General features: G+C 47.1%; 1 protein-coding gene across 2 annotated transcripts in view; it reads left to right on the top strand.

Moving 5' to 3' along the window:
- SLC30A10 (solute carrier family 30 member 10) overlaps positions 1–13626 on the top strand; it is a gene marked incomplete at its 5' end in the record, with an annotated part of 41348 nt that overhangs the window by 17767 nt on the left and 9955 nt on the right. The window contains 2 exons of one of the 2 annotated variants that reach the window (XM_082703012.1): positions 7332–8098; positions 8808–8885. In XM_082703012.1, the coding sequence (XP_082559138.1) occupies positions 7483–8098; positions 8808–8885 (694 nt within the window). Of the gene's footprint in view, positions 1–7331; positions 8099–8807; positions 8886–13626 lie in introns of those variants that run through there. The other variant, XM_082703013.1, reaches the window with a different exon arrangement.

The following is a 13626-nucleotide window of genomic DNA, read 5'->3' as shown; positions in this document are numbered from 1 at the left end:
GTTGAGTGGGGGTAGAGAAGGTTCCAGGAGGTGAGAAGAGCATAAGCCACGTCCTGGAGAATGGGAGGCTGAGAGAGAAGCAGAGGGATGAGCTTGGCTAGAGAGGAGTAGTGGGCTAAGACTGAGTCCTGGGGCTCACCGACATTTAGAAATGAAGAGGAGGGGGAGGAACTATCCATGACACATGGAAAACCAGGAGGCTACCTTATTCGCGGGTCAAGTGGAGAGAGTCTTCAAAAAAGGAAAAGCAGGTTTTCAGGAACAAATGTTGCTGAGAATGCCAAGAAGAGCGTAGAAAAGTGGGAGATCCCGGCATGAGGAGGTCATGAGTAACTTTCCCCAAACCTTGTCCATGGTGTCGTGGAAATAGAGGTGGTACTGGGTGGGTGACAGAGAGACTGGAATCTGAGGAAGTAAAGGCTGTGTGAGACAGTGTTTTCTGGAGTTTTTCTTTCAGAGGGAGCACAAAAATGGAGAAGGAATAAGTTCTCCCGCATTGGCGAGGAATCGAAGTAAGGAAAGGTCCTATTTTGTCAGCCATTTTATTTTTCTAATTATTAAATTTATATTTCTCCTGAGTCATGGATGTGGAGAAGAGGAGAAAACCACTCTGAGCAACTGATAGTAGGTGTGGTTTCTTGGTCATCTCCGGACCAGGAGCGTCTGGCTGCAAGTGATGGAAACCCTCCTTACGCTTACTTCAGCAAAAAGGGAACTTTCATTGGTTCACATAATTAACTTGGAACCAGAGACTGAAACTCCATCAGACGTTCTTTTTCACTGTCTCTCTTCTCTTTCTGCTTCCTTCCCTACTGCAGAGTGAAAGGTTTGGGGAACAAAGCAAGGGGAGATGTAATGATTAGGGGCTCTGGGTCACCTCCTCACTACTTTAGTGACCAAACAAGAAAGGGAACTTTTCTCTCTCTGTGATATATTTTGGAAACTTCCAGAGAAGGACTCTGGCCCATGTTGGGTCAGGTGGCCATCCTTTGACTCAAGCATTGTGGCCAGGGGCTGAGAAACTATGTTTGGCTCAATCTTGGCTATACGCCCCTGTCGTGTCCAATGGGACAAGACGTCTTACCAGAAGGAGGCAGGGAAGGGTTACAGGCAGCCGAAAACCTTGGCTGAACCGTTTACATTAGCGTGGTTACCAATAACCCTGCTTGCTTTCTATAGTTCATGTTAATTGCGGCTTCTCATGGAAACAACAGCAATGCCTTTTGTGTATTTGTACCTTCATTGTCTTATTTGATGTTGAAAACAGCGACGTGCACTAAGTAGTATGTAGTAGTATTTGCATTCTACAGATGAGGAAACTAAGGCTCAGAAATTAAGTGACTGGTCTAAGTTGTGAGTAATTTAGCACCAGAGGTCAAGAATCTTCGTTTTCCAGATCTCATTTTCATACTTAACACAGCTTCTTATTTTGTGAAAGCAATAAAATTAGGTTTCTCCGTCCAGTCACCTGATACTCTCTGCTCTTCTGACACAGAAGAGAGACTCATGATGGACAAGGAAGTATAGTAATGATGGCTGAGAAGTTCAGAGTTTTAGATTTGTAAAATAGTTATTTTAAGTGTTTTTATACCTCAAAATATCTCATTAACCAATATTTGATTCATAATTCATTGTATTAATCAACAGCTAAGTAGTTCTAAGCCAAATAGATTATTTGAACCAAGGGGAAATAGGTGATCTTATAAAAAATAGGATAATCTAAAGAAGTGAATGCCCCATTATTACTTATCAGAAGTCAACAGTGCTTTTGGGAATGGTGACAGCCAGAAGGTCAAGAAAGGAGCCACCCTTTGTCAGCTGTTTATTATGAGAGTATGATGTAGGCTCTCCACTAGGCTTTGACTCTCACAACCACTGTGTGAGAAGATGACATCTCTATCTCCAGATCATAAATGAAAACACAGACCTCAGAGAAGTTAAGGGATTTGTCCAGTTGTTAATAACGGATAGAGCCAAGATCGTATCCTATATTTGAGTGGCTCGAAAGTGTATGTCTCTCCACTACATCACCTGGACTGTTCAATTAGTGCATTTGGCAGATAAAGGTAAAGGTATATATTTATAGGTTTTATTTTAACCCATGCACAATTATTCCCACAATTTTTTGGGCAAAAGGACTCTCTCATTTTCATATACAGTAGTCGCATGGGGAACATTCCAAGACCTCCAATGAATGTCTGAAACCACATAGAGTACCAAACCCTATATATACCATGTTTTTTTCCTATACATACATATCTGTGATAAAGTCTAATTTATGAATTGGACACGGTAAGAGATAACCAATAATAAAATAGAATAATTATAAAAATGAACTGTAATAAAAATTATATGAACGTGGTCGCTCTCAAGATATCTCACTGTAGGTACTTCCCTTCTTGTGATGATGCGAGATGATAAGATAGATGGGGCTTGTGGATGACGTAGGCATCGTGACGTCATGCTGGGCTCCTACTGACCTTCTGCGGTTACATGAGAAGCCTCACCTTCCGGATCACATCTGACTGCGGGGACTAAAACTTCAGAAAGGGCAACTGTAGAAGAAGGCTAGAGGGAACTAACACAGTCTGAATATTGAGGTGAATCTAGCGGTGAAGACATCTGCTGTTTCCATGGGAATGTTTCCGATGGCATTCAATAACACCTGTAAAAGCTTTCTGTAAATTATTAAGTGACACGAGACTTAATTTATAGCTAAATAGCTCAAACTATTACTGGATTTAGAATCAGTATCGGAGAGGGGGGCGTTTCTCCCCTGTTTCTTGCACCTCTGACTGTTTTGGGTTTGTTTTTTTGCTTCCATTTGAATTGGAAATGGTCCAAAAGCTGATTTTTTTCCCCTTCTATTCACCAAGCAGGAGGAGTCACACCCAAATGTTGTCAGTAAAGGACAAGTTTTGGATGATGTTTTTCTCGAATTCCCAGTTCTGCCCCTGATCCTTTCCCCTTTCCTCCCAATAGCCATGTCCCTATCCACTTGCTTGCTCACTTACCCTTCCCTCCCTCTCCAAATGTCATGCAGAGCGCTTTCCCGTGAGTATCTTGGCAGGCCCTTCAGGTCTGCAGACGGTGAGAAGCACACAGACCAGAGGTGCCGTGCCCAGAGAGAAAGCTGGCCCCAAATAAAATGGCATTGTTATTGCCAAATATATCAGATAGCCCAATCTCATCATCCCCGGTGGGATATACAAATCACGGCCATTTGTTCATACTGGGCACTCAGCAGTTGATAACTTGCTTTCTGATACTTTGTCATAGTCCATTTAAGCTCTAACAAAATACCACGACCTGGGTAGTTAAGAAAAAAATAGAAATCAGTTAATACTCACTGAACCCTTCTTAGAAGCCGGGCATTCCACTAAGCGATTTACATGCATTTTCTCACTTAAGCCTCGCAACAACCCATGAGATAGATACTGTTATGATCCTTAGTTCACACACACCAATAAAAAGAAGGTTTTAAGGAACTTGCCCAAGGTCATGCAAGTAAGTAGCAGAGCTGGGATTTGGTTCTAAGTCTGTCTGACCCCAAAGGTCAAATTATTAACTGTTACCCTCCTCAACCTTTTAAGTTTTCTTAAGTGAGTGCAAAATTAAAATTATCTAGAGTCTATTTTTTTTTTTCAAAAAGAAAGTTGTATTCATTGATGGTGTGATGAGGTTTCCATTTGACCACTGCCTAGTGCTAGTACCAGATATACCACTTTTATATAATAAAGAGGCATTTTGAAGAAACCATGGAGGGGCCACTTGGCAGGATGAGAGGGCGGAGCTCTAAATTCATGTGGGACCCGCCTCCTTTGAGTGGGCTGCAACTCACATCATTGCTGAGCATTTCTCCCTGAACAGCCCATTCAAAGTGGCGTTGACCAGACCTACTTCTTATCTTCTTTACACCTCCTGCCTCTATCATTAAAAAAAAAGTGTGGTCACCTCCTGTAAAGGATCTCTTGAATTTAATGTATTCTAAAAACTTTCAAGGACAAGGTGCATACTTTTGGGGTACAGAAAGGATCTGTGTTACAAAGTGTTACAAATATACACATTATATAAATTCCCCAACAAGGAGCAGACCTGTAAGGGAGCATCCTCTGGAGAAGCACTTTCCTTTTGGAAAGTCCTCACTTATTACCATGCTCTGCGGGCTTGGAGCTGGGCTAATGGTGAGAAGTATCCAGCTTCTGATGATGTATTTAAAATCTGGAGGAAGGGGCGCCTGGGTGGCTCAGTTGGTTAAGCGACTGACTGCCTTCGGCTCAGGTCATGATCCTGGAGTCCTAGGATTGAGTCCCACATCGGGCTCCCTGCTTGGCAGGGAGTCTGCTTCTCCCTCTGGCCTCTCCCCTCTCCCCTCTCATGCTGTCTCTCTCCCTCTCTCTCAAATAAATAAATAAATAAATAAATAAAATCTTTAAAATCTGGAGGAGGGAGCTATGGGGAAAAAGAGGTACAGCCTCTTTGCAATAATAGCTTGGTGCCTTCCATGAGATGTCCACTCTCTTCCTTGAAGGGAACGCCATCTCTGGTCAACAAAACAAATTAAAAGAAAACCAGCTACTTTTTCAATTAAAAAAAAAAAGTTGGTTAGTTTCTGGGTCAATACCAGTGTAGGAAGAACTTTTAGTGCTATAATCTCTACTTTATAAACTGTAGCACATCAAGTTCTATGCCAATAAAAGGTGAACTTAAAATAACCTTTCATTAGTTTAGAACAAAAGGTGTATTAGGAGTGATTGACTTAGTGTAATGTGGGGGCGGAGAAGGTCCTCTCTGGAGTGTGATGCCTGGATCGCATCTTCATTGTATCACTTATGTATTGTGTGATCTTGGGTGAGTTCCTTATAGTCTCTGGGGTCCAGGTCTTCACCTTTATGAGTCAGTTGTGGGGATGAAATGAGATGCTGCCTATAGAGTACTCAGCACAGGGCTGGGTCATCAAAGCCCAATAAACAGAAGCTATTGAACCCTCATCATCTACAGGAACGTGTAGGAGGCAGTCTGAATTTTTGTCAATGATCTTAGATTATAAAGATCCTCTCTCTATATATATAAACTATATACAGCTCTCTCTCCCTCTAATCATAGTTAGCTAGTTAACGCATTTCTCTTGAGCACATTGTGTTGACACCCTCTGCCTATCTTGAAGTCAGAAACCAGGCCCTGGGCAGGGCCCCTCACACACAGCTCCCTCCTCTGCCTCCCCAGCAGCGGGCCAGCTTTCCAGTTCCATCAACTACCTTCCCGGGGCAGTGACATAATTCTTGTTCGCTGCCTTCCGTCAGGAGGATGACTGGGTAACAGGCACACCTGATAGATTTCTGCTGACCTGGAGTTTTTCTTTCAGTTGTGAATGACACAGAAATGCAGTCAGCAGGGACTGAGCTCTGTCAAGTGATTTCCACCAGCCCCTGTCTCGTCTTGACTACTTGGCCTGCTGTCCTATGTTACGTGTCGCAGAGCCTTTATAGTTTGAAGACAGGATAAGCCAGGAACTGGGGTAGCTTTCTCTGCAACTGAGTGTGACATCTGTGGTTCAAGAGTAACTCTGGGACACATGTGCCGTCATGCTAATGTTAATAGAAGCATGCCAATGATAGTGGGTGCCCCCCCCACTTTACCTCCCCTCCTCCTCCCGCCCACTCTCTTCCTCCTCATCCCATGCCTACTTTTTCTTCCTGTTTTTTTTTTTTAAAACCCCTTAATCCTCACAAACATATGAGGAGACACTATTACTATTCCCTTTATAGAGGAATGAAATCCAGACCAGACCACTAAAGAACTCGTCTAAAACCAAAAAAGCTCAAAGCTTTCATCCACTTATCAATATCTCTTCATTTCTTTTAAGTTATTGACCATTTTAATACTCGTGTTTAGAGATTCTTGAAATGATCAGTTTTCTGAAATTCTCGGTGTTGGGATATTTTCCTGGAGGCGGGGAGGGAATGTTTAATGGGCTTCTCAAGTTTGGATACTCATCCTGTGGAAGGTGGGACCATCAGGTCAAGGACATTTTAGCATGCTTGTTAGGGTCCCTTAGTGCTAGAAGACAAGATCATGATTTATAAGGCTAAGACAATGAATGGGGGAGAATCAGCATGCTACTGATCGGTGCAGTTATTTCTAAGCCCAAACCACATGTGTTTCAGGAATGGTTAAAGTTCAGGGGTTAGAGACAGGAGGTGGGGAATAGAGATGACCAGACTTCACAGAGCCTTTTTGAGAATAAGGAAAGAATATAGAACAAACACAAACCAAGAAAGAAAATTGCAAGGGCTTCCCCCAACCCCCTTCCCTGAGCACACAACAGCAAACACCATTCCTTTTTCAAGGATTCCAGGGCTCGGCCTCTCCCAGAGTCCTGGGGACAGTTCTCTTCTGGATAACTTTTACTTGGAACAGAGCCTGTTGTCAACAGGAAAGGCTCTGTTTGGAATAAACCTTCATGGAGGTCAGTCGATTGAACTTTGAGTATCAGGTCATGCTGTGAGGGACACAGGGGGTCGAAGAGAATATTCTCGGCCATGGAAAAATGAGACAAGGACAGAGAGGAGGCCTGTCCCGAGGTCTTTGGTGGTCCAGGGACTTGTGTCCACTCCGGGGAAACTGATTTCTGAGTTTTGCGTGGGAGGGCCACGCTTCCGAAAAGTGCGTATGGTCTGTGCTCCCCTCCGGGGCTGTCTGCAGCTCGCCTGGGGAGGGAGGCCTTGTGCGTGAAGACGCTGGGAGAAGAGAATGGGGGACACATTGTGCCTTGACGGGGGTGACCGAAACGACAATGCGCTCGTCGCGCAAAGGCTACGCGCAAGGAGAGCGGATAAAACAGCGAGACCACGGGCCCTCGTGGAGGGGGAAGGCCGAGGGCTCAGCTCCAACTTCACGAAACGCGTTGCAGGAAGCACCCTGAAGGCTGGGCAGGGTGGGCCGGGGCCTCCCGGGGTGAATGCGGAGTCTATAATGCCCGCGGCGTCCCGGCACTCCCGTGAAGGCGTCCGCGTCCACCGCGGCGAACACGCCCCGCGGCAGTCAAGGTCCTGATCGCCAGGAGTCCACAGGGCGCGGGGAGGGGAGAGGCTGGGGAAGCGGGTCGGGGTGGGCCGGTGAATCCCCCCCCCCCCCCCGCCCAAGGCTCAGGGTGTCGGGGAGGAGGGCGCTCCGGACACGCCCCCTGTCCCCAGCAGGCTCCCCCCGCTGCCCGGCGCTGTCCTAGAAGGCCAGACATTGGCCCGTGGCCACCTGCCAAGTGGGGCCGGGAGCCGGGACCGGGGGAAAGGGCCTCGGCGGCGGCCCGAGGGCCCTCAGAGCCTGCCGCCGCGGCCACTCCCTTAGACTCTGGCCGTGCGGGGACCGGGGGCGCTCTGCCTCCGCCTTATAAGAAGCCCGGCGCGGGGCCCGCGGCGAGGCCGGAGGCGGGCAGGGGCTCGGGCCGCGCAGGGGCGCCCCCACCCGCGGCGGCTCGGCGACATGGGCCGCTACTCGGGCAAGACGTGCCGGCTGCTCTTCATGCTGGTGCTCACCGCCGCCTTCTTCGTGGCCGAGCTGGTCTCGGGCTACGTGGGCAACTCCATCGCGCTGCTGTCCGACTCCTTCAACATGCTGTCCGACCTGATCTCGCTGTGCGTGGGGCTGGGCGCCGGCTACGTGGCGCGGCGACCCCGCGGGGGCCTGGGGGCCACCTACGGCTACGCGCGCGCCGAGGTGCTGGGCGCGCTGAGCAACGCCGTCTTCCTCACCGCGCTCTGCTTCACCATCGCCGTGGAGGCCGTGCTGCGCCTGGCGCGGCCCGAGCGCATCGACGACCCCGGGCTGGTGCTCGTCGTGGGCGCGCTGGGGCTGGCCGTCAACGTGCTGGGGCTGCTCATCTTCCAGGACTGCGCCGCCTGGCTCGCCTGCTGGGGCCCCCGCCGCCGCCCGCCGCCGCCGCCGCCGCCGCCGCCGCGCGAGCAGCCCCAGCCGCCGGCCCGGGGCCGCGCCCCGAGCGCCCTCGGGGGCCCCCGCCGGCCCTCGGCCGCCGCCCGCGGCGTGGCGGCCGCTGCAAGGCAGGACGAGCAGGGGGCGACGGTGTTCTCCAACGTAGCAGGTGCCTTTCGGTTGCATCCTCCGGACCTCGCTCTGCCTTTCCCTCCTCCCGCCCGTCCTTTCCTCCTCATCCACGCCCTCTTTCTTCCGGGCTGTGGCTGCTGTGGCTGCTTCTATTTTGTTAAAAAAAAAAAAAAAAAAAAAAAAAGAAAAGAAAAGAAAAGGAAAAAAAAAAAAAAAAAACCACGTCCTCTGTAGCTCGGCTTTAATTCTCTGCTCCTAATTTATTGTATTCCCCACAGTGTCTCTGCTTTTCTCCTGGAGCTTCAGGCCTCTCCACCTCTTCCCTCCCCCTTATTCTGTCTGCTTCACAGCCTTGATTTTCTTAAGTATAGTTATTATTGGGCAACAGATAGCACCCCCTACCCCGGGCCCCTTCATGAGGTACGGTCTGAACTTTGTTTTCTCCTTCCCGCCTCGCCCACCCTTCTATCCTCCTGGGAGGTATGGGTTTGGAGATGGGGGTGGGATTCCACTTGCCTCTGTTTTTTGTTTTTTAAACGTCAATGGAAGTGTGAATGAAATCCAGAGGTGGGTCACAAGGCTTATGTCTAGGCCTCAATGTACTATTCTGGGTTGTGTGTGTGGAGAGGTAGAGGGGTTCTGATGAGCCAGGAGGAGTTTAAGATAACAAAACCTTTTTTTGAGTCCATTGGTTCTTTTTGTTTGTAGAACTTATACACAACACAAGGTTTCTTCTTTGAATGCAGGTGATTCTCTGAACACCCAGAATGAACCAGAGGAGACTGTGAAAAAGGAGAAAAAATCTGAAGCCCTGAATATCAGAGGTAGGATTGACTTCGGGTGGATTTGAAACCCTTGTCTGTAATGCATATGGGCTGTGCTGTACTCTGCGTTTCTGTTTGCCTTTTAATAAGGTGTGTTAGAAAGTAGGCCAGTTGCACCAATAGACTATGACCCTAGTCTCTTGCCTAATGGCTGCATTGATTCGGAGTGACACACGAGCTGCTAATGATTTATCCTTGCTCCGCTTAGAGCCGGGCTCACGCTGCCTGCTCTAGACACTCGCAGATCAGGAGTAACGTGTTATTACTTTACTCGATTTTCCCCATTCGTGGGTATGGCTAATGCAAATGAGGTCTATTTTAATTGAATGTAATTCTGATGAAGGAGAGAAGAGAGTTAGTTGCTGGCTTCTGTCCATCGTGGCACTGCTGATTGACCCTCACGCCTCACTTATTTCTGCCAGGACCCTGCAGCTCAGCTGGGTCTCTTGGCTCTCTTGAATCTCTACTTCCGGGCCCAAAGCAGAGGGTTCTGGTGAGGCACGTGGAAGGCACGTTACTAGCATTCTCCCTGCCATGTGCTCAAGGTCACAAGCACGGGGCAAAGGTTAGTCCAGGTTGTTCAGAGGTGCATTTCTCACCAGATACCAACATTGTATACAGCACTTCTCTCTTCCAACTTCTTGGGCAGAGACTTGGCTTCTGAGTGATTCCAGAAGGGTCAGTCCCCCCATCTCAACTTGGAGGATTTCAACAAAGATTATTTAACCCTTTACTTTCAGATGATTTGGGGGAAGCCTGTGATAGGGCTTAAATGGAAATAATATAAAGAAGAAGTAATCATCTGGGAGACATTTTCATTTTTAAGAATCTCCCATCTGTTTTACAAAGTGATACCTGCTATGCATCTACAGGGAAAGTCAGAAAGAAAAAAACAACAATGACAACAATCATGCATGAGCTCCTAAAAATTTCTATGTGAGTCACTTTTTAAATATTGAACTGCAATAGGAGAATTTCTAAAGTGCTAGCTGGCGAATCTTTTTGAAAAGAGAGAATCTGTATTGAAAAACCATTATCCTTTGTTTTTCTTTGGGTTCAGTTAAAAAAGTGTATATATAATATATACTATACACATTTTGTTATCAAATACATACTATAGAGTATATATATCACAGACTTTTCCACAGCACTTTAATTTTTCAAGGCACATTTTGTTAATTATTCATTCTCATGCTGCACAGAAGGAGAACAGGTAAGCGAAAATTTGCTAAGAGGACTAAATAGTGGGACCAGTAGATATTGTGACCTTGTTTGGGAAGCATGATATATGAACCTGCAGCATGATCATGAAACTTGTACGATCTGGCCGATCTTTGCTCTAAAGTTGGAGCTCCTCGGTGGAACAATGTCGGGGTAAAGCCTTGCTGTACCTGGCTCAGCCCTGAGCTCCGCTGACCAGTGTGCTCTGTAGCTTCCGACAGAGGTGAATAATGCAGCAGCTAAAAGTTTGGGATTTGTGCTCAAGATGCCTGGGTTTGAGGTTTTGGCTCTACCATTTAAGACTCTGACTTTGGGCAAGTTTTTGGACTCCTCTAAGCCTCCCATTCCCCCATCTTTTAAATAGTATCTCCTTGAGGGGGTCGCTGTTAGATAAAGCATGTCAAGTTCTTGGGCAATGCAGAGGGAAAATGTGCTTTTGTGCCAGGCACCCTGTGGGCACAAGTCACTTGCACTTGTAAGAATCTCACCAGGTGGGAGCTATTTTCTCTCAGGTAGTGAGCAGAATCGCTGGGCTCAGCCCCACTGTGTAAATGAAGTTGAGTGCTCCGGGCCCTGCTGCCCCCCCCCCCCCCCAGCCTCTCCATCTTTCAGGCCAAATGGGAGGCTGACCTGCCCTTAGGTCTTGTGTCCTCATCTTGGACGCATGATTCAGAGAAGGTGCACAGAATGTTACAGCAGAAAAGGACTTAGTGGGAATAAACTCCACGTCCCCTCATTTTGCAGATAAGGAAGCAGGGTCCTGAGAGTCTGGTGACTTCCCAAGTCACCCAGGCAACTGCACAAGCAGAGCTGGGCTCCTCCTCCACCTCTTTCCAGTCTTGCACACTGCCTGTACACCCCATGCAGAATGGCTTGCTTCTCCAGTGTAGACAGTCCACTGAGTGGTTACACTTTTGACCTTTAAGTCACTGTTTGAGAAGCAGGACTCAGGACTATTCCCCCAGATCTGCAGGGGAGCAAATGACTGGCGGGGATTCTTGTGAATAAAAATCATTTCTGGATATACATTGGTGTTTCTCATTTCAGTGGAATAAAACAAATAAATGCCTTCTGAGAAACACAGTCCATCTTCTGCAAAGCGCAGTGAAAGCACAATCCTTTAAAATTCTCGCCAGTTGTGGTGATTGATTTTATTTAATAAGATCAAATGCGATACATCAAAAAATGTTGCGACAGAGGGTCAGAAAGATAATTAACGTTTTGTATTTCAGGATACATGGAAATAGATAAACCACAATCCGGACATCATTTGAAAATAAGTCTCCTTTGATGAGATGTTTCTTTCTAATCTTTTTTTTTTTTTTTTTTTTTTTTTCCAGTAAGAAAGCTCTTTCATCCTTCCCTAACCACTTGTTAATGCCCAGGGCTGGTGTACTGTATTCCTGGTTATCAGCAAATTCAGTAACACCGATGGCTTTTCCAAGGGCTGGGACCCATCAAATTTCAGCTGATGTCAAATTGCCAGTTTTTCTGAGTTTTTTGAAAAACATCTCAAGACAGGAAGTGAGGTCCAACTGTTGAGGTGTCCTGTCATTGCAATTCTACCTTGTGAGAATGATGACTAATCAGATCACTGAGCTGTCTACCAAGGGCTGATCTTCGTCTCTCAGATAATGCTGCCTCACTTACCTTTCTGAATCACAGATGTGATCCCATCAGAACCTGCTCAGAAATCTTTGCCACTTCCGGAATAAGGTCCTAACACTGCCGGCAGTCAAGGGCTTGCTGTTCCCATGTCAGCACTCCTTTCTAGACGTTTCTGCCCTGTTCTTCACCCCTTCGCTGTCCCACCTCCTCTCCTAGACCCGAGCCATCTCTCCTGTCCCCATCCCCATCTAATGCACACTCACAGTGAGGCGAAGAAGAGCTCAGCCAGGCAGATCTGGTTCAAGGCCAGCCTCTGCCTTTTACCAGCTACGTGATCTTGGGCAAGTAACTTGACCCTTTTGAGCTTCAGTCTCCCTACCGACGTAGTAGAGATCACCACAACATCGCTGTGGGGTTGCAAGCGTTGCATGAAGGGTTAGAAGAGCGCAGAGGACACAGTCCACAAATCATGCAAATTATCATCGGCGCAATCATTTCTATGCACTTACGTTTCAGTAGGCTTTCAGACATTGTTACAACAGCCTCTTCAGAACTAGCCTCCGAGAGAGGTGAGACAGACGCTATTCTCATCCCCATGGTACAGAGGACGGTGCTGGTGTTCAGAGAGGTTGACTTCCTCAAGGTCCATGGTGCACAGAGACTCTCAGGGTCTATGACGTCACACTGAGTGTACTTGTCTCGCATGCTGCCTGATGCGCACATCCTCACCTGCAGCCTCCCTTGACCTTCCTGCCTGGAATACTTTCTTTCTGAGCTCTGTCTGCTTGGAACCCCGCTGCCTGTTGAGGTCCGTCCCTGCTTCAGAGTCCTGCCCAATTGCCTCATCTCTCGAGATGCCGTCCCTGAGATTGTCTGTCACAGGGAATCACCCCCCCCACCCATCCTGAGGTTCCTGGTGCCCTTTTCTGAGAATCCTGCCAGTGGACTCTGGTCTCTGGAGGATGATGACCAGGCCTTCTTCGTCTTTGCACGGGAGGCCAGAAAACACACTATAATATCCAGTCTCTGGAATTTGAAGGAATCAGGCTTTAAGAGGATTTTCAAACTGAAGGTCATGATAGGTTGACTCATAAAACCAATTTAGTAGAATATGATGAGCATTTAAAAAATTAACCAGAATTGAATGAAAAAGAATAGAAAATAGTAATAAGTCATGTGTTAGGATAGGCTTTGTTTTTTCATGTTTGTTTCAGGGCGTGTCTCTGGGTGTGCTAGGAGGCAAAATGTGATTCTTACTGTGGATTATGGGAAAAAGAAGTTTGAAAGCTATTTTATGTAATTATGAGGGGCTAGCAGGGAGCTTTCTTAGGAGGAAAACATGAAATGGGAATCTAGGGTGTCTATGAGGCAGGGTGCACAGTGGTTTTCTACGCAGACTTGTATCCCCACTCGAACCCTTTCTGGTTCTGTGATCTTGGATAAGTTACTCAGCTACTCCATGCCTCGGTTCCCTCATTTGTAAAATGGAGAGGGTAACCGCTTCAGAGAGTCTTAATATGTAAGGACATGGGACACACTTACAGCAACGTCTGATGCATGTTTGTTAACTGGCAACACAATTATTATTATTAAGTAAAAAACAGAAGTCACTCTATGTCATGGGAGTTATGGCTGACCAACCAGAAAATACTGTTTCGTTGAGTGCCTGCATTGTGTGCTTCTGGTGCTAAAATATAAACACAAGAAATGCAGAACATGGCCCTTGTCTTCACGTCACTTAGCGACTAATGGAGGAAACCAGGCTGTCATGCAGGAAACAGAGGATGAAAGTGGTCTCAGGTGGTAAAACTGATGTCAAGTGCAAATAGGGAATACTTGGTTTTTGTATTTTTATAGTACTACCGGGTACTTCCCTGGAGAGGGTCCAAGCTTTGATCTTCAGGTTTCCCTG

This window comes from Mustela nivalis, assembly GCF_964662115.1.
Source record: "Mustela nivalis genome assembly, chromosome: 16".
Lineage (NCBI taxonomy): Eukaryota > Metazoa > Chordata > Mammalia > Carnivora > Mustelidae > Mustela > Mustela nivalis.
The sequence above is the reverse complement of the archived record's forward strand: the minus strand, read 5'-3'. Positions and strand labels throughout refer to the sequence as shown.